Below are 22308 nucleotides of genomic sequence, written 5' to 3'. Positions count from 1 at the left end.
TGAGGTTAACTTCAGTTCAGTCTGCTTCTTTGAGAACCTGTGGTAGGTAGCAGCATGTAGATATTGTTGCTGTATATCTAATGAGAAGTTGTATTCTCTTATTCTTTTCCCTTGCAATCTACCTTATATTTTCTAGACTGAAGTAGAGCAATAAATGAAGAAAAAAAATCTAATAAGCCATTTACAGAAGCCATAGGATAATAACAATCCTTGCAGTTTTGCTCTTAGGTATCCATGGTTTATAAAACTTTTTGAAATTCAAGTAAAAAGACCTAATAGAAGGCATTCAAATTCAAATCTGTAATATCCATAGAATGATTTGAATCCTAAATGTCTTAAAATTCAGTTTGCATTCATAGAAACTACATACCAATATTTTGTTTTAACTTCTCAGTCACTAAGACAAAGAAAAAAGGCTAAAAGCTATGCTATTAAAATCAAAATTAATATTTACTCAACAGAAACACAGCTTACTGATATTAATATCTGAGAGAAATATTTTTGTGTATTTGAATACTTGAAAACCAGAATGATGTTCTTCAGACATCTTCACTAATGTCTCAGGAGTAGATATTATAATGCATTACGGAACTGTTTTTTCTGTTGTCTGATTTGAATTCAAAAGATAATGTCCAGAAGCACAGATTACTAATAATTTCAAGTATAAAAAAACAGGATATTAAAATCCTTGGATCAAACTCTCTTGGATTCAAAAAACATTTAATTTGAAGAGATTATTGTTCAGTTCAGTCGATCAGTCGTGTCCTACTCTTTGTGACCCCCATGAATCGCAGCACGCCAGGCCGCCCTGTCCATCGCCAGCTCCCAGAGTTCACCCGAACTCATGTGCGTCGAGTTGGTGATGCCATCCAACCATCTCATTCTCTGCAGTCCCCTTCTCCTCCTGCCTCTAATCCCTCCCATCATCAGGGTTTTTTCCAATGAGTTAGCTCTTTGCATGAGGTAGCCAAAGTATTGGAGTTTCAGCCTCAGCATCAGTCCTTCCAATGAACACCCAGGACTGGTCTCCTTTAGGATGGACTGGTTGGATCTCTTTGCAGTCCAAGGGACTCACAAGAGTCTTCTCCAGCACCACAGTTCAAAAGCATCAATTCTTCGGCGCTCAGCTTTCTTCACAGTCCAACTCTCACATCCATACATGACCACTGGAAAAACTATAGCCTTGATAGACAGACCTTTGTTGGCAAAGTAATACCTCTGCTTTTTAATATGCTATCTAGGTTGGTTATTGTTACCTATGCTGAAATTAAGTGTACACTTTCCATGTAAAGATGTCCTAAAGTATTAAACTTTGCAATGGCCAAATGAACATATATGTGATAGGTTTGACATATATGTTCCCAAATTATGTTGCCTAAAGTAGATGATTGGATAACTTGTATAACTATGAGTTGATCATTTTTTAATATGTATTTTTGTTTTGCTCATAGCCAAAATTTGCTTGAGTATTGAGTGGGAGACTGCTTTAGATTAAGCTCTATAGCAAGTCCTTGTATTGCATGGACTATGGAAATAATTCTATGTAGTTTATTAGGGACAGAAGAGGTGGCAAAAATACACAGAAGAACTACACAAAAAAGATCTTAATGACTCAAACAACCAAGATGTTGTGATCACTCACCTAGAGCCAGACATTCTGGAGTGTTAAGTCAATGGGCCTTGGGAAACATCACTACGGACAAAGCTAGTGAAAGTGATAGAATTCCAGTTGAGTTATTTCAAATTCTAAAAATTAGTGCTATTAAAATGCTGCATTCAGTATGCCAGCAATTTTGGAAAACTCAGCAGTGGACACAGGACTGGAAAAGGTTAAGTTTTCATTCCAATCCCAAATAAAGGCAATGCCAAAGAATGCTCAAACTACTGCACAATTGCACTCATTTCACATGCTAGCAAAGTAATGCTCAAAATCCTACAAGCTATGTTTCAACAGTATGTGAACTGAATTTCCAGATGTGCAAGCTGGATTTAGAAAAGGCAGAGGAACCAGAGATCAAATGCCAATATATGTTGGATCATCAAAAAAGCAAGATGTTCCAGAAAAATATCTACTGCTTTACTGACTATGCCAAAGCCTTTGACTGGGTGGATCACAACAAACTATGGAAAATCCTTAAAGAGATGGGAATACCAGACCACCTGACATCCCTGCTGAGAAGTCTGTATGCAGGTCAAGAAGCAACAGTTAGAAATGTTAGAAACAGGACAACAGACTGGTTGTTTCCTGGTTGTATTTCCTGGTTCCAAATCAGTAAAGGAGTACATCAAGCCTGTATATTGTCACCCTGCTTATTTAACATATACAGAGTACACCATGAGAAATGCTGGGCTGGATGAAGCAGAAGCTGGGATCAAGATTGCCAGGAGAAATATAAATCACCTCAGATATTCAGATGACATCACCCTTATGGAAGAAAGCGAAGAACTAAAGAGCCTCTTGATGAAATTGAAAGAGGACAGTGGAAAAGTTGGCTTGAAATTCAGCATTCAGGAAACTAAAATCATGGCAATCCGTCCCATCACTTCATCGCAAATAGGTGGGGAAACAATGGAAACAGTGACGTACTTTACTTTGGGGGGCTCCAAAATCACTGTAGATGGTGACTGCAGCCATGAAATCAAAAGACACTTGCTCCTTGGAAGAAAAGTAATGACCAAACTAGACAGCATATTAAAAAGAGGAAACATTACTTTACCAACAAAGGTCCATCTAGTCAAAGCTATGGTTTTTCCAGTAGCCATGTATAGATGTCAGAGTTGGACTATAAAGAAACCTGTGTGCTAAAGAAATGATGCTTTTGAACTGTGGTGTCAGAGAAGACTCTTGAGTCCCTTGGACTGCAAGAAAATCCAACCAGTCAATCCTAAAGGAAATCAGTCCTGAATATTCATTGGAAGGACTGATGCTGAAGCTGAAACTTCAATACTTTGGCCACCTGATATGAAGAACTGACTCATTTAAAAGACTCTGATGCTGGGAAAGACTGAAGGTGGGAGGAGAAGGGGACAACAGAGGATGAAATGGTTGGATGGCATCACTGACTTGATGGACATGAGTTTGAGTAAGCTCTGGCATTTGGTAATGGACAGGGAAGCCTAGCGTGCTGCAGTCCCTGGGGTCACAAAGAGTCTGACACGATTGAGCAACTGAACTGAACTTACTTTTCTCCTGAGAAACCTGTATGCAGGTCAAGAAGCATCAGTTAGAACTGGACATGGAGCTATGGACTGGTTCAAAATTGGGAAAGGAGTATGTCAAGGCTGTTTATTGTCATCCTGCTTATATAGCTTCTATGCAGAGCACATCTTGTGAAATGCTGGCTAAATGAATCACAAGCTGGAATCAAGATTGCCAGGAGAAATATCAATAACCTCTGATATCCAGATGATACCACCTTTAGGCAGAAAGTGAAGAGGAATTAAAGAGCCTCTTTTGAGGGTGAAAGAGGAGAGTGAAAAAACCAGCTTAAGACTCAGCATTCAAAAACATATATGGCTATGGCTGATTCATGTTGATATTTGGCAGAAACCAACAAAACTCTGTAAAGCAATTATACTTCGATTAAAAAAGTAAATAAGTTAAAAAAAAAAAAAGCTAAGATGCTGGCATCTGGCCCAGTCACTTCATGGCAAACAGATGCGGAAACAATGGAAATAGTAACAGGCTTTATTTTCTTGGACTCCAAAATCACTGTGGACGATGATTGCAGCCATGTAATTAAGAACACTTGCTCCAAAAAAAAAACAAAAAAACTTGCTCCTTTTAAGAAAAGCTATGACCAAACTATACAGCATATTAAAAAGCAGAGACAAAACTTTGCCAACCAAGGCTCATATAGTCAAAGCTATGGTTTTTCCAGGAGTCGTGCATGGATGTGAATTGAACCATAAAGAAGGCTGAATACCAAAGAACTGATGTTTGTTTGTTTGATTTTTTCTTGAATATTGAATTTTTAAAAATTTTTTTAAAATTTTTAAACTTTACAATACTGTATTAGTTTTGCCAAATATCAAAATGAATCCACCACAGGTATACCTGTGTTCCCCATCCTGAACCCTCCTCCCTCCTCCCTCCCCATACCCTCCCTCTGGGTCGTCCCAGTGCACCAGCCCCAAGCATCCAGTATCCTGCATCGAACCTGGACTGGTGTTTTTGAACTGTAATGTCGAAGACTCTTAAAAGTCTTGAACTTCATGCAATTCAAATCAATCCTAAAGGAAATAAACCCTGAATATTTTTTGGAAGAACTGATGCTGAAGCTGAAGCTCCAATATTTTCATCACCCAGTGCAAGCCAATTTATTGGGAAAGACTAATGCAGGGAAAGATTGAAAGTAGGAGAAGAATGGGAGAATGGCATTGAGACATGTGAAATGTCATGTATGAAACGAGATGCCAGTCCAGGTTCAATGCACGATGCTGGATGCTTGGGGCTGGTGCACTGGGACGACCCAGAGGGATGGTATGGGGAGGGAGGAGGGAGGAGGGTTCAGGATGGGGAACACATGAGAAATAAAGGAATAAAAAAAAAAAAAAGAAAGTAGGAGAAGAATGGGATGATAGAGTACAAGATGTTTGGATGGCAGAAACCAATGCAATATTGTAAAGTAATTAGCCTCTAATTAAAATAAATAAATTTAAATTAAAAAAATAAAAAGAAGAAACAACCCTAGGAATTTATTGGTATAAATAAGTAAATTCTAATCATTTACATAATCTGTTCTCAAAGAGATAGAGCATAACTCCCTGTTCCTTAAGTGTGGCTGTGCATTAGTACTTTCTTCTAGAGAGGGGAAGAGTTCTTTAGCATTCAGAAACCTGACAAACACTACTTCTCCCAAGTAATCAAAATTGATATCAACAGTGATGTCATGCTGATAATTTGCAACCTTGATATGATGTGATGAGCCCCAAAGCTCATAATATCAATGTAATCATAATTAAACAAATCCCAATTGAGGGACCGTCTACGAAATAATTAAATAGTACTTCAAAACTGTCAAAGTCATCAAAAACAAGGAAAGTCTAAGAAACCATCACCTCCAGTGTTCTTGCCTGGAAAATCCCACCTACAGAGAAGTCTAGCAGGCTGTAGTCTTTAAGGTCAAGAAAGGGTCAGACACAACTTAAGACACTAAGCAAACAAACAAAAGAAAAAAAAAAAAAAAAACTGTCACAGCCAAGGGTTTCCTAAGGAAATAGAATGACTAAATGAAATATGATACTCTACATGGGATCCTGGAACAGAAAAAAGGACAATAGGTAAAAAATAAAACAGCATATGTGAGTAAAGAATGAACTTTATTTAATAACAATATAACAATGCTGTTTCATTAATATATGGATCATATATATTAACTAGGAAAAACTAGCATATGCTATATGAAAAATGTCTGTGCTACCTTTGCAAATTTATGTAAATCTAAAGAATTTTAGGAAAAAAGTTATTCTTTAATCCTTTATACATTTCTAAACTATCATTTTTTACTTTGCTTTAATTCTAATGTAGCAATGATATATTTTTTTAATGAAGAAACATGGAGATAGATGACAGATGGATAGGCTATTTTAATTTACTTTATGTATTTTATAGGCAGTTCTTGCACTTACAAGGTAAAATGTATTATTTTTTTCAAAATAACTGACTTAATGGATGAAATATGGTTGTGCAGCACAGTTGCTAGAATACAGCTTGTCTATTAAAAATGTAAACAACATAGATTCATATTCTTCTATAAGAGTCACAATTTTCTTCCCCTTATATTTTACATATTTTCACTCCAGTACAGAGTAAATTTAAGTATATTCCCTTTCAGGAAATCAGAGTTTGAGTCTACTTGTATGTGTTTGGATTAGTCAGTAGCTTTAGCATTTATTTAATGTGAGGTAAAGGTAGCACTGGACATGGAACAACAGATTGATTCCAAATAGGAAAAAGAGTACATCAAGGCTGTATATTGTCATCCTGCTTATTTAACTTATATGCAGAGGACATCATGAGAAACGCTGGGCTGGAAGAAACACAAGCTGGAATCAAGATTGCTGGGAGAAATATCAGTAACCTCAGTTATGCCAATGACACCACCCTATGGCAGAAAGTGAAGAGGAACTCAAAAGCCTCTTGATGAAAGTGAAAGAGGAGAGTGAAAAAGTTGGCTTAAAGCTCAACATTCAGAAAATGAAGATCATGGCATCCGGTCCCATCACTTCATGGGAAATAGATGGGGAAACAATGGAAACAGTGTCAGGGTTTATTTTTTTGGGCTCCAAAATCACTGCAGATGGTGATTACAGCCATGAAATTAAAAGACTCTTACTCCTTGGAAGGAAAGTTATGACCAACCTAGATAGCATATTCAAAAGCAGAGACGTTACTTTGCCAACAAATGTCCATCTAGTCAAGGCTTTGGTTTTTCCAGTGGTCATGTATGGATGTGAGAGTTGAACTGCGAAGAAAGCTGAGTGCTGAAGAAATGATGCTTTTGAACTGTGGTGTTGGAGAAGACTCTTGAGAGTCCCTTGGACTGCAAGGAGATCCAGCCAGTCCATTCTAAAGGAGATCAGTCCTGGGATTTCTTTGGAAGGAATGATGCTAAAGCTGAAACTCCAGTACTTTGGCCACCTCATGCGAAGAACTGACTCATTGGAAAAGACTCTGATACAGGCAGGGATTGGGGGCAGGAGGAGAAGGGGATGACAGAGGATGCGATGGCTGGATGGCATCACCGACTCAATGGACGTGAGTCTGAGTGAACTCCAGGTGTTGGTGATGGACAGGGAGGCCTGGCGTGCTGCAATTCATGGGGTCGCAATGAGTCGGACATGACTGAGTCACTGAACTGAACTGAACTGAACTGAAAGGTAGCACACATTGGAGGTAACCTATTCAAAACTCAGTACCTTCTTACTCCACCAGCCAACTCAACAGAGAGTGATTCTATTGATACAATTTGTGTAGGGTTAAAATCAATGACTGAGGTTTTACCTCATTGGTAATTATTGGTTAATTATTGCTGATCGTTTTATGGTCATGTCATAAAATTTTTTCTTAGGCAACATAAAGAAGGGCTTTGGCTGAGCGCCAAAGAATTGATGCTTTTGAACTGTGGTGTTGGAGAAGACTCTTGAGAGTCCCTTGGACTGCAAGGAGATCCAACCAGTCCATTCAGAAGGAGATCAGCCCTGGGATTTCTTTGGAAGTAATGATGCTAAAGCTGAAACTCCAGTACTTTGGCCACCTCGTGCGAAGAGTTGACTCATTGGAAAAGACTCTGATACTGGGAGGGATTGAGGGCAAGAGGAGAAGTTAACCCCTGATGTGGTAATATTTGGAGATGGGAACTTTGGGAGGTGACCAGATCATAGGGTGGAGCACTCATGAAGGAGATTAGTGCATTTATACTAGACCCCAGAGAGCTCCCTCATTCCTTCAGTCATGTGAAGTTACTGTGAGAAGGGGGCTATCAGTAGGAAATTGGACTCCCACTCAGGGTGTGTTAGTGGTACCGAATCCACCTGCCAATGCAGGAAAATCAAGAGACTTGTGCTTGATCCCTGGATCGGGAAGATCATCTGGAGGAGGGCATGGAAATCCACTCCAAGATTCTTGCTTGGAGAACCCTGTGAACAGAGGAGCCTGGTGGGCTAGAGGCCCTAGGGTTGCATAGAGTTGGATGTGACTGAAGCAACTTAGCATGCAGACATGGAATCTGCAGCTGCCATGATTTTGGACTTCCAGACTCCAGGTCTGTAAAAAATAATTTTCTGTTGTTTATAAGCCATCCATTCAATGGTATTTTGTTTTAGCAGCCTGAATGGACTAAGACACTTGGGATAATATTTTTAAGATTCATTCATGTTATAGCATGCATCAAAATATCATTCCTTTTTATAGCTGATATTCCATTATATGTAATTTACATACCACATTTTGTTTATAAATCTATCCATTGGTGGACTTTTGAATTGTTTTCCCCTTTGGCTCTTATGAATAATGCTACTGTTAACATTAGTGTACAGGTATCTAAGTCTCTGGTTTGAATTTTTGTGGGGGCATATACCTAGGAATAGAATTGCTGGATTATGTGATAATTACATGTTTAACTTTTTGATGAATGGTTGGTTTTAAGTTTTTAAGTTTTCTTCTGCATTTTTCAGATTTTTTTCTACTGAGCTTGTATTATTTTTAGCATTAAAAAAACATTTATTTTCAAAAAAAAAAAAAAAGAAGGGCTTTGGGGAACTTTTAGTAAAGATATCTTCACTGATTCAAAAGAACTCTACATGAAGGGATATTTTCTCTTCTGATGGGTGTTTTCTTGTCTGAATTCAAAGTTTAAAACTATGGCAACTATGAGATAAACAGCAAGGCTCTTGAGAAAATGGCAGTTTCCTGATGATGTGTTGAGCCTTAACAATTAATCAGCTCTCATCCTTTGGACTTGTCAAGGAAGATTATAAATGTTTCCTTATTATTTAAGAAAAAAATTTCTCATGTTTTTCTACTGCTATAGTTATCAGCTTCTTAATTATTTCATTTGCCTATCAGATATTTTAAGCTAATTTTCAGTGGCACCTAAAGTAAAATCATATAGGCCTTTACCTCTCAGTAAGTGTTAAAGCCCTTTGTGAACAGTAATGCCTTAAAAGTTGACTTAGTGGATGTATAGAATTGCTTTTTTCCCCCCCATTAATGCCAGTTGTATCTTTCTTAGGTTCACTTTATTTTTTTTTTGAGATCACCTGGTTTATTGAGAAAAGTTCATAATAAAACTGCAACTGCTATTTTACAACTTACAAAATAATTTGATACATAAAATGAATTGGTTTTCATTATGTAAGTACAAATAGTAAAAAAATAATAATATTCCATGTGATATATCATATTTGCAAGTCAGAGAAATCCCACATTCCTGAATTATCCTGTTAAACGTTTTACATCAGATATTTTTAATCTGTTTACCAAGGGAAACCAGGTTTTTAACCATATTTAAATTTTTGCTTACAGTTGCAATCTATCAGAAGCTGTGTCTACATATCAAAGATTTGAGTAAATCTGGTTAGGTTTCTGTTTTTCCCAGATGGAATGGGTTGGGTCTATTAAGGACTGAGGAGAAGAAGAAGATACTGGTAAAAATTGTCAGTGACTAAATATTCTAAAACAAACGCAAAAAATTTTTTTTCAAGCCTTTGGCTATTCAAAGAAGCAAAATTGGCTCCTAAATGCATGTCATTTGTGAGAATTTCTAATGAATATCATGAATAATTGATTTGGGGCTAAGCTTTCCATTAACTTAATATGACATCTAGGAAAGTATTCTTTCATGGCCAAAACCTGTTGCAGTAGTATGGCCTCCTTAAGCAGTGAAATCTTAAGATGAAATTTTCTCTTTTAAAGTGGTTCATAGGGTGGGGGTGTGGTAGAAATCTACTAGTAATTCTGTGCTCTTTGGTGTCTATATGCTCTAGACCAGAGTAGACTGGATGAAAAAATGGACTGGTCTAATTCATTATGACCTTTAAGTAGTATTAGGTTGTTCAGTAAAGCATTAGGTTCACTTTTAAGTCAAATACTTAGCAGATTTTTGCCTTTCTACCATCTAAATGTGCCAGCAAAATAGCCAGGTTATAGATACAAAGTAGATCAGGCATGAGATAACTCAATTTATGTGCATTCAAGCTCAACACTAACTATATTCCACTTATGCCTTCTGGCTTTTACAAATGTATCCTTTCATTGGATATATTCCAAGTTGAAAAAAATGGAATATTTTTGACTCTTTGAAACAAACAATGCTTACATCCTCCAAATTTACATCCAAAGTTATCACTAAGTAACTTTTAAAAATTAGTCTGCAGATAACCTGTAAAAATTTAGTTTCTCCCTTTCTTTCTTTTTTAACAAGAAAGATTGGTGAAATGTCCTGCAAATATTTTACCTAAATTATTATAAAGTACAATGTTAGAGCCAACATTTAAATTTGGATTGAATATTTTTTTATTATATACCCTATAACTTATTTCACTGTATAATACCTATGAAACACTTTGATTTGGGAAGGTAAACATACTAACATGGACATACACACACAAACATACACATACACCATTTTATATGTTAGGCTTACACTTATAAGATTTTTTTATACAGTACTTTGGTCAAGCATTATAAATTGACAATAGTGTATATGAAGTTTCCATGATCATAATAATATGATCTATATATTGTAAGCTAAAGAAAAAAAGAACATATAACCACAATTTCTCTAAATTATAATATCTTATCTTTGTGATTTTGTTAGTAAAGTTTGAATTAAAACCATCAGAAAGTATTTACAGTTAGTAGTCAACTCAAATTATCTTAGTTAACATTTGAATATTCTTTTTTAAAGTTTTATTAATGAATAATTAACATTCAATGAGCAACACATACATAAGGTGTATAATGTGATACTTTGACATGTGTATACATGTAGAAAGGCTTCCTTAGTAGCCCAGATGGTAAAGTATTTGCCTGCAATGCAGGAGACACAGATTCAATCCCTGGGTGGGGAAGATCCCCTGGACAAGGAAATAGCAACCCACTCCAGTATTCTTGCCTGGAAAACTTCATGGATAGAGCAGCCTGGTGGGCTATAGTCCATGGGATCACCAAGAGTCAGACATGACTGAGCGGGTAACACACAAACATGTAAAACCATTACCACAATCAGGATAAGGAATATATCTGTCACCTCTTTTCATGATCCATTTTGTTGCATCTACTCATCCCTCCCCATGCTCAGGTACTAATGATCTGATTTGTGTCACTCATAACTGATATGTTTAGATGTTTAAGAATTTTAATTAAACTGGATCACAAAGTTTTTTTTGGCTGATTTTATACATTCAGCATAATATTTCACTCAGCATAATTAACCAAGATATTGCACATACAATAGTTCTAAATTATTACTGAACAGTAGTACAGTAAATGAATAGATTACAATTTGTTTTCCCATTCACTTGTTGTTGAACATCTAGGTTGTTTTCAGGGTTTGGTCATTACAAGATAGATCTACTATAAGCATTCGTGCAAAATGATTTATATAAACATATTATTTTATTTCTCCTGGGTAAATAGTTAAGAGTGGGATGACTAAGTCATTTAAAAAGCAAAATTGTATAAAACTATTTTCCAAAATGGTTATACCATTTCATATTCCCATCAGCAGTCCTAATGCATGTGTAGTGGTATTTCACTGTGCTTTTCACCTTACATCCTCTTAAATACTAATTATGTTGAGCATTTTAGAGTCATGTATGTTCCTTTGTGGACTGTCTGCTTAGATCACTTACCCATTTTTTATAAGCATTTTTGTATAAGCTTTATATAATAAGATTTTTATTATTATTGAGTTTGAGAGTCCTTTATGTATTCTAGACACAAGTACTTTATCAGATATATGATTTTGCAAACATTTTTTTCCTAGTTCATGGTTCATCTTTTGTTCCTTGACTACTGTCACTGTAGTGATTTTTAACATTTTTTTCCTGTAGATTATGCCTTTTGACATTTTATATTAGAAATAATTAACTTAAAGTTATAGAGATTTCTTAGAGAAGATTTATAACTTTAAGTTTTAAATATAGGACGATGGTCCATTTTGAGTAAATTTTGTGTATTGTGTAGACTAAAATATAAGTTTTAGTACCTGGATATCTGCTTATACTGATTATTCAAAGACTGTGCTTTTTCAATTGAATTGTTTTTGTTCCTTTGCAAAACTTTATATATTATTGGTTGTATTTTTAGAATCCATTTTTTTCTATTGATCTATTTGTCTATATTTAGACCAATAGCCATAAATCTTAATTACTACAGCTGTATAAAATGTCTTAAGATCTATAGTGTCATTTCTACATTTGTTCTTTTTCAAAAAACATTCTTGGTTGTATTTATATATGAACTTTAGAATCAGTTTTGCAATTTCTACAAAATGTCTGCTTGGGTTTTGAATATAATCATAATAAACCTATAGATTAATTTGGGGTCAGTTGCAATCCTGATAGTATTGTATCTTCCAGCTTGTGGACACAGTATATCTCAAACTTCACCCATCACCTCAACTATTCTAATTAGAAAGCTGTATTGGGATATCCTCAAGACTAACACTCCAGGTTTGATGATTCATGAGAGGATGACTCACAGGACTCAGCATACAAACCAATGGTTCTGATTTGTTTATATCAAAAAGACTCAGAGCATAATGAGGATAGGGAAATAGTGTACAGTGTATAGTCTTGGGGCAATAGTCTTGGGGCAATCAGGAGCAAACTTCCAAGGTTGGCATTTCAAATGGAATAGTACAGGGTACACTTAATTTCCTCTGCAATGAATTGTGACAAAGTCTGTGAGTTGTTATCAGCAAGGGAGAGTTTTTACTGAGGCAGCTTTTGCTTAGTATATGCCAAAATTCAAGACTCCCAGAAAGAAAACAGTTGTTAAGCATAAGCCATAATGTTTACACGAACAGTTTAGGCACAGTGAGCCATATATACTACTGAATAGTGGGAACCCTGTTGAAATCTAAGTTTTCAGATACCAATCAAGGGCAAATCTTGCGACCATGCCTTTTCAAGGAGAGCAGTTCAGACTTGCTGTGTTAATTTGTTAATTCTTTCTGCACATATGCTACTGAGACCAATAATCAATTAAAATTAAAGTCACTCTTCTAATGTTCTGAAGTCACAGTAAAAATAGAATCTATAAAGATCATATCATCTGAATGTATCCTTTTTAAACTGATTTTCACATGATTAGTGTTAAAAAAAAAAGCATCTTTTTGATAATCATTGAAAAATTTTAGATACAGTTCCTCCAAAGATATAAAATCATGACAAAACTTTAAACACATACATATTTATGTATATATAATTGTTGTGCTTATAATCAATAGTAAATAATAACAGATCTTATTGTACACATTTTATCTTCCCTATATCTTATATTTTTATTGATATAAGTGTGCTGCTGCTGCTGCTGCTAAGTTGCATCAGTCGTGTCCGACTCTGTGCGACCCCATAGACAGCAGCCCACCAGGCTCCCCTGTTCCTGGGATTCTCCAGGCAAGAACACTGGGAGTGGGTTGCCATTTCCTTCTCCAATGCATGAAAGTGAAAAGTGAAAGTGAAGTCGCTCAGTTGTATCTGACTCTTCGCGACCGACCCCATGGACTGCAGCCCACCAGGCCCCTCCATCCATGGGATATTCCAGGCAAGAGTACTGGAGTGGGGTGCCATTGTCTTCTCCGGATATAAGTGTATGGGTAAATATTTCATAAAACATAAAATCTACATAAAGTATAGGTTTCTATAATTTTTAGAATATTTTATTTTGATGTTTACTAATATTCCATAGTATATTTGGATAAGGAGGCCTGGCATGCTACCATTCATGGGGTCACAAAGAATCAGACATGACTAAGCGACTGAACTGAATTGAATATTCCATAAGCTTTAATAAATATATGTATAATTACACTAATATAATTAGTCTTAAAGTCATTGAGACTGGTTGTTTGACATTATTATTGAATGACAATGTTACTGATAATGTGAAATAAAAACACCTCAATATTGCTATTGACAAATGTGTCCTCTGTCAAGTTGATCATGATATTCGATGTTCTAGTAGTTGATAATATCTGAAGAGGGTCCTTGTGCATTTATTAAATGTTGAAAATTTGTTTATAACTTTTATTATTGATAATGTCCCTCTTTTATACCAAGCTAAAATTTAGGTAACTAATTTAATTAGCAACTAATATGCAATAAAATTATTTTAATTTCCTTTGAATTTATATCCAAAGGTAAATAGAATTTACCTTTCTCTTTTCTTCATCAAATCCCTTGCTATACTGGGAAGCAGGTTTTAGATTTCTTTGCTTTCATCCTTTCAATGAAACTCAAAAATGAAACATAATTCTCTTCATCTATTAAACATGTTAAGTTATGAGTGAAATGTCATGTTTTAAACTGAAATTATCCCTCAACAACATATGACTTATTAATTATAAAGGGAAATATTTCTGTAGAAATTTAAGTTTCTTTAAAATAAAGGTATCTGGCAGACACTATCTTAAACAAGATACCAAATTTAACGCCAGCAAGAGTGGGATATACTGCCATTATCACTCACTCTGTATGCATGGAATGAAAAACAGCACTTGTACTGTCTCCCTACCAAAAGGTATTGGCTAAATCTAATCATGGGGGGGAAATATGACTAATTCACATCAAGGAATTCTGCAAAACATCTGGTCTGAACTCCCCTAATACAAATGTCATGAATGACAAAATGGCTGGCAAACTGTTCCAGATTAAAGAAGACCAAAGAGATGTAGAAAGTAAATAATGTATGAGACTTCATTGTGTGTGTGTGTGTGTGTGTGTATGTGTGTGTGCACGAGAATGCACACACATGCGCTTAGCCATGTCTGACTTTGCAACCCCCTGGAATGTAGCCCATAGGTTCCTCTGTCCATGGGATTTTCCAGGCAAGAATATAGGAGCTGGTTGACATTTTCTACTCCAGGCAATCTTCCCAACCCAGGAATTGATCCTGCATCTCCTGCTTTCCTGCATTAGCAGGATGATTCTTTATCACTGCACCAACTGGGAAGCCCTTGATTAGATGCTGAATTTAAAAATAAAATCAGTAAAGCATCTTATTTGAACATTTGGGGAAATTTACATTAGGGCAAATACTATTGTTCTTGAGTGTAAAAAATTAAATTTGTGAGTGGCTATCTAAAAGAATGCTGTTGTTTTTAAAGAGAGACACACTGAAGTATTCAGAAGTGAAATACATGTTGATTAGAAGTATTATTAAAATAATTCATCAACTATAGCATAAACACACAAACATATACATAAATATAGCAAAATGTTAACACTTTGTGATTGTGTTTTTCCTAGTGAAGTTAAGGAAAAGTACTTAAGTGCTTATTGTACTATTATTGTAAAGTATTGAAATTTTTAAAAATTCAGAATAAATTTCTGATGTGGGCAAAAAATAAAGGCATTCTGTTTATGAAGAGGTTTCTTAATAAGTAGCCTGTCCTTAAAAGCTGAATTTTTTACAGTAAACAACTTCTCTTAGAATGTAATAAAAATGAATATTGATGATGAAATAAAGATACATCTAAGAAAAAAAAATGACAGTATCATCACAAAGTTAAAAAATGTATTCCAGCTGGCAAGCATATCTTTCTAAATTTTAATTAGAGTCTAATTACTTTACAATATTGTATTGGTTTTGCCATACATCAACATGAATCCGCCACGGGTATACACGTGTTCCCAATCCTGAAACCTCCTCCCACATCCCTCCCCATACCATCCCTCTAATTAGCCTCCAATTAAAATAAATAAATTTAAATTAAAAAATTAATTAGATAACAACAACATAATAAATATTAATTATTTTCCCTATGGTTTTACACTTGAGGTTCAATTTAGACACTTGAGACAGCTTTCAACTCAAGTATAAGTTTTAATTTATTTTTGGAGTATTATTAGTTTATATATTGCATATTGTTGTTTGAAGCTAATAGTTCTGGGTGTGGATTCAGAGCTCAGGCTTCTTGCTTCCCATGTAGCTTCCATCCACCGGGGTTTTCATGTAGGCCTTAGTTAGCTTGTGGGCTTCCCAGGTGGCACAGAGATAAGGAATCTACCTGCCGAGGCAGGAGATACAAGACATGTGGGTGTGATTCCTAGGTTGGGAAGATCCCTTGAAGAAGGAAATGGCACCCCACTTTAGCATTCTAGTCTGGAAAATTCCATGGACAGAGGAGCCTGGCTGCCTTCAGTTCATGGAGTCACAAAGAGTTGGACACAACTGAGTGACTGAGCACAAAGCACACTTAGCTGGTAGAAAAGAAAGAGTAGGGGTGAGGCACAGTCACATCATAAATGTTGGTGTGGTAGCAACACACATACACTGACATGTGTCATGATGTTAGTATGTGATTTGACCCCATGTTCATGAAAAATGAGTGCAGATATTTCTAGTGAAGGGTAGTCATGTGTATCACAAAAGCTAAGGTGATATAAATCATTTCTGAGACTGCATGACCCAGAAAACTTCTCCCAATAGCAATGGAAAATCTGAATGGAACTAAACCACTAAATATGTGCTGAATTGTTACATGAAAGAAAACCTACATAGTTGAACCTGGCGATCTCTTCAAGAAAATCAGAGATACCAAAGGAACATTTCATGCAAGGATGGGCTTGATAAAGGACAGAAATGGTATGGACCTAACAGAAGCAGGAGATATTAAGAAGAGGTGGCAAGAATACACAGAAGAACTGTACAAAAAATATCTTCATGATGCAGATAATCATGATGGTGTGATCACTAACCTAGAGCCAGACATCCTGGAATGTGAAGTCAAGTGGGCCTTAGAAAGCATGACTATGAACAAAGCTAGTGGAGGTGATAGAGTTCCAGCTGAGCTATTTCAAATCCTGAAAGATGATGCTGTGAAAGTGCTGCACTCAATATGCCAGCAAATTTGGAAAACTCAGCAGTGGCCACAGGACTGGAAAAAGTCAGTTTTCATTCCAATTCCAAAGAAAGGCAATGCCAAAGAATGCTCAAATTACCGCACAATTGCACCCATCTCACACGCTAGTAAGTAATGCTCAAAATTCTCCAAGCCAGGCTTCAGCAATATGTGAACTGTGAACTTCCTGATGTTCAAGCTGGTTTTAGAAAAGGCAGAGGAACCAGAGATCAAATTGCCAACATCCGCTGGATCATGGAAAAAGCAAGAGAGTTCCAGAAAAGCATCTATTTCTGCTTTATTGACTATGCCAAACCCTTTGACTGTGTAGATCAAATAAACTGTGGAAAATTCTGAAAGAGATGGGAATACCAGACCACCTGATCTGCCTCTTGAGAAATTTGTATGCAGGTCAGGAAGCAACAGTTAGAACTGGACATGGAACAACAGACTGGTTCCAAATAGGAAAAGGAGTATGTCAAGGCTGTATATTGTCACCCTGCTTATTTAACTTATATGCACAGTATATCATGAGAAATGCTGGACTGGAAGAAACACAATCTGGAATCAAGATTGCTGGGAGAAATATCAATAACCTCAGATATGCAGATGACACCACCCTTAAGGCAGAAAGTGAAGAGGAACTAAAAAGCCTCTTGATGAAGGTGAAAGTGGAGAGTGAAAAAGTTGGCTTAAAGCTCAACATTCAGAAAACGAAGATCATGGCATCTGGTCCCATCACTTCATGGGAAATAGATGGGGAAAGAGTGCAAACAGTGTCAGACTTTATTTTTCTGGGCTCCAAAATCACTGCAGATGGTGACTGCAGCCATGAAATTAAAAGACGCTTGCTCCTTGGAAGGAAAGTTATGACCAACCTAGATAGCATATTCAAAAGCAGAGACATTACTTTGCCAACAAAGGTTCATCTACCTGTGGTCATGTATGGATGTGAGAGTTGGACTATAAAGAAAGCTGAGTGCTGAAGAATTGATGCTTTTGAACTGTGGTGTTGGAGAAGACTCTTGAGAGTCCCTTGGACTGCAGGGAGATCCAACCACTCCATTCTGAAGGAGATCAGCCCTGGGTGTTCTTTGGAAGGAATGATGCTAAAGCAAAACTCCAGTACTTTGGCCATCTCATGTGAAGAGTTGACTCATTGGAAAAGACTCTGATGCTGGGAGGGATTGGGAGCAAGAGGAGAAGGGGACGACAGAGGATGAGATGGCTGGATGGCATCACTGCCTCAAGGGACATGAGTCCGAGTGAACTCTGGGAGTTGATGATGAACAGGGAGGCCTGGTGTGCTGCGATTCATGGGGTCATAAAGAGTAGGACAGGACTGAGTGACTGATCTGATCTGATCTGATCTGATTTACACAGATGAGATTTATAAACAGTCCAGAATTAGCTCCATTATTTAACAAGTTATATCAGTTGTTAGAAAAAAAAAAGAAAAGAAACATTGAAGAGCTCAGATTTGAGGTTAACTGACCAGAAAGAAAGGAAAATTCCTCCCCTGGTGGCTCAGATGGCAAAGAATCTGCCTACAATGCAGAAGACCCAGGTTTGTTCCCTGGGTTGGGAAGATCCCCTGGAGAAGGGAATGGCTACCCACTTCAGTATTCTTGCCTGGAGAATCCCATGGATGGCAGGCTACAGTTTATGTGGTCACAAAGAGTTGGACATGACTGAGTGACTAACACACAACACTGACCATAAAGAAATAAATATTATAGGAAATTCTAGACACAGTGAGTTAATACAATATTAGCAACATACAATATGTGTGGTTATAAATATATATATATATATACAGATGTTAATTAAAGACACATATATTCCATATTCATATAAACAGTGTATATATTGTCAGAAACTTAGTGCACCTTTGCTCTCCTAAGCTTGTAAAAGTGTGTGTGTGTGCATGCATGCTAAGTTGCCTCAGTTGTGTCCAACAGTTTGTCACTCTGTGGATTATAACTCACCAGGCCTCTCTGTCCATGGGATTCTCCAGGCAAGAATGTTAGAGTGGGTTGCCATTTCCTCCTCCAAGGTATCTTCCTGACTCAGGGATTGAACCCTCCTCTCTTGTGTCTCCTGCATTGGCAGGGTGGTTCTTTACCACTAGAGCCACCTGGAAAGACATGTGTTGTAAAATATTTTTCTATCTATCTTTTCTTTTTTTTAATTACTGAATTCACAACCAAAGGAACAACCATAATTCCTGTTTAATAGGATACATGTATTTCTGAGGAAGCTGTGTTCATGTTTGGATGATTTTGAATATCATACAAATTAAGAAATGCAAGATGTTGAAAGCAATTACTGACCTTTCATGAGTTATATTTATTTGGATTATCAATTTAGGTTCAATAATTTCTAGAAGGTTGGCCTAATGTTTTGAATAATAGACTGGTACATATTATTTCATGCTTTAAACAGTTTCATAATTCTTTTAACGTTTAGGTTGCTTGGAATTAAAGGAAGAAACCATTGAAAACCTTCTTGCAGCAGCTTGCCTTCTTCAGCTTCCTCAAGTAGTGGAAGTGTGCTGCCATTTCCTCATGAAGCTCTTGCATCCATCAAACTGTTTAGGAATCCGAGCATTTGCAGATGCTCAAGGATGCATTGAATTAATGAAGGTGGCCCATAGCTACACGATGGTAAGGAAATGCAATTTTTTAATAATAGCAGCATAGCTGTATTGTCACAGGTTAAAATAATTACAGCTATTGCATTCAAAATTAAGACTCAAAATTAGTTTTGAATCACTGGTACATTTTTATCACTAGACACAATGTACTGTATAGTATTTAAGAACCTCAAAGTAGAAAAAGACATCACACAATGGTCTTTATTATGGCTCCATTTACATTTTATAGACGATATAGATATAGATATTGACTGCTTGGGATTTTAAATGGTTCTTAAAATAATTTTTGTCTTAATTTCTCCCAGGGTATCTATCTTTTACATCTCCTTCCACAGCTGCCTTTCCCCTTCTTTTCTTTCTAGTTAAGAGCTAGCAGTTTATGTCACAAATTTTTTTCTTTTGCATTTTTCAAACAACCTCTCTACCACGGACCCAGGTTTGTGCATGCTATGTTGCTTCAGTCACATCCAAGTCTTTGCAATGCCATCAGGCTTCTCTATCCATGGGGATTCTCCAGGTAATACTGGAGTGTGTTGCCATACCCTCCTCCAGGAGATCTTCCTGACATAGGAACTGAACCTGTGTCTCTTTAGTCTCCTGCACTGGCAGGCAGGTTCTTTACCACTAGCACCACCTCAAAAGCCCATGGACTGAGGTATATTAACCAAAATTCAGTGTTGAAATCCTACCCCAAAGGTGATGGTGTTTGGAGATGGAGGTTTTGGAGGTGAGGTCATCATAGCAGGCCCCTCAGGATGCCCTTATGAGAAGAGACACTGTAGAATTTGCTTCCTCTTTCTCTCTTTCATGTGAGGACACAGTGAGAAGTTAGCCATCTGACAGCTCAGAAGAGAGTCCTTAGAGAACCCAGTAACACTATATTTTAATAATAGACTTTTCATCCTTCAAAATAATAAGAAATAAATTCCTGTTATCTAAGCCACCTACTCTGCAGTATTTTGTTATGGAATCCTGAGCTATCTAGCACACTTTTTATCATAGCATGATATGTTAGGTTTGCATTTGTCTGTATGATTTATGGAGAAAAAAAAGATAGTGATAGTACATTTTAAAGTATTTATTGGGATAGTGAATATTGGATTTCAGAATTCCTGGGAATTTTATACTAAAAGGGAAAATATTTAGGTACATAAATCAGATGATGTTTGTGGGTTTTTTTTTTTTTTTTGTAAATTTGTCTTTCTGTACCATTTTTCATAAAAGGTATAAATTGATTATCAGTCAGTAATAGTCCTTTAATACAAGCCAATTTTATATTTTTCTCTTTGATTTCTTACTGTATGTATAGACATATATGTAGATATTTTAACAGAAGGATTAAAAACCATTTAAAGTGTACACTTTAAATGGGTGGACTTTGTAGTGTGTTCTTTAAATGTTATCTTCATTCTAGAATTGAATAATCAGTTAGAATATTTTCATACTGATCATTTTATATCCTAGAAGCAATCATTGCAAAACCAATACAATATTGTAAAGTAAAAAAAAAAAAAAATTAAAAAAATAAAAATGCTTAATAGAGTGCCTATAATATAGCAAGCACTATATAAAATGTTAACCATTCTTGCTATTTTTATTATTAATATTATTAATGAATTGATGTTTATTACTGGAACAACCAACTCTAAAGCATATAGCTTTCTCTTTGCAACTCAAAGGAATAATTTATATGAAATAAATCTCATTAAGCTTTATAGTTGCTATTTATTTAGAAACTCTTTTTTTGAGATTTAGCACCTTTTCAAATTACTAATGACAATCAGCCATTTAAGTCTCCTTATTGTTATTCTTAGACAGAATCTCAATATCATTTTAATTTTCTTCTTTAATCCTTTAAGCAGATTAGTAAATTAAATAAAATGTAGAAATAAAGGAAGGAGATGCCTGCTTTGTACTTCTTTTTTTTTTTTTTTTTGAATTTTTTTTTTTAATTTTATTTTATTTTTAAACTTTACATAATTGTATTAGTTTTGCCAAATATCAAAATGAATCCACCACAGGTATACATGTGTTCCCCATCCTGACCCCTCCTCCCTCCTCCCTCCCCATACCCTCCCTCTGGGTCGTCCCAGTGCACTAGCCCCAAGCATCCAGTATCGTGCATCGAACCCGTTGCCAGTCCAGGTTCGATGCTTTGTACTTCTATTGTCAAATTCTTTTTCTGAAATATTTCATGACAGGGCACAGTATTACTATTCAAATTATATGAACCATATAAAATTAATGTAAATAAATACTTCATCAACCAAAATATCAAAACCCAACTGCTGTCATTTAATTATGCACATTTCATTACACTTCAGAGTTCCTGGCTTAGCTAAGCCAAAGAACAATATGCCTGCATATCCAGTGGGATAATGGTCCCTTCTGGTCTGGTTTGAAATTATTAATTTAATAATCAAAACGTTTTCCTTGCAGCTGCTTGAACTGATCTGAAATTTATCACACAATAGTATCAATATAGTTTTTAAACACATTAAAAATATTCTTTATAGTAAACTATACATGTAAAACAGAAATATAGGAATGTCCTTGCTAAGACACTCAACATTCTAAACAGCTCTATCTTAACTTATTTTTGAGACTATGGATTGATCGTGTGTTGTGTTATGCTTGTCAAAATTAAAATGATTTCAAATTCTGTTGGAAGCATGAAGCTCCAGTGTTCTCCAGATGCTCATGGGTTACTCTTTTACTGGAAAACATTTTCTGACCAGTTGTCTTCCTAGAGTATTATTTTGTCTCAGTTCTAATGCTTTAAAATGAGTGTATCTGATATTATAATTTTTTACCATATATTAGCCTCTGATTCATGTTTAATCTTGCATATCTCCTCATTTAATCTATTTAATTTGTGCTTCAAGAACAAACTTATTAAGCTTTTTCTTATTCTTCTCCTTAACTCATTCAGTAGCAAAACATCTCAGGGTTTCTACTGAGTAAACTCTGGTACTGAATTAATATATTTATTGGCTCTAAATATGCCTTCTTTGCTTATTTTACACATGGCATTCTTGTTTTAATTTTCAATTTTCTTGCCAAAATATTTTAGATATG

General features: G+C 35.9%; 1 protein-coding gene across 1 annotated transcript in view; it reads left to right on the top strand.

Moving 5' to 3' along the window:
• Positions 1-22308, top strand: part of KLHL1 (kelch like family member 1) — a 526330-nt gene that overhangs the window by 237420 nt on the left and 266602 nt on the right. The window contains exon 4 of the mRNA NM_001193055.2: positions 19044-19240. Coding sequence (NP_001179984.2) covers positions 19044-19240 — 197 coding nt within the window. The remainder of the gene's footprint in view (positions 1-19043; positions 19241-22308) is intronic.

Source organism: Bos taurus, chromosome 12 (assembly GCF_002263795.3).
Source record: "Bos taurus isolate L1 Dominette 01449 registration number 42190680 breed Hereford chromosome 12, ARS-UCD2.0, whole genome shotgun sequence".
NCBI classification, from domain to species: domain Eukaryota; kingdom Metazoa; phylum Chordata; class Mammalia; order Artiodactyla; family Bovidae; genus Bos; species Bos taurus.
The sequence above is the reverse complement of the archived record's forward strand: the minus strand, read 5'-3'. Positions and strand labels throughout refer to the sequence as shown.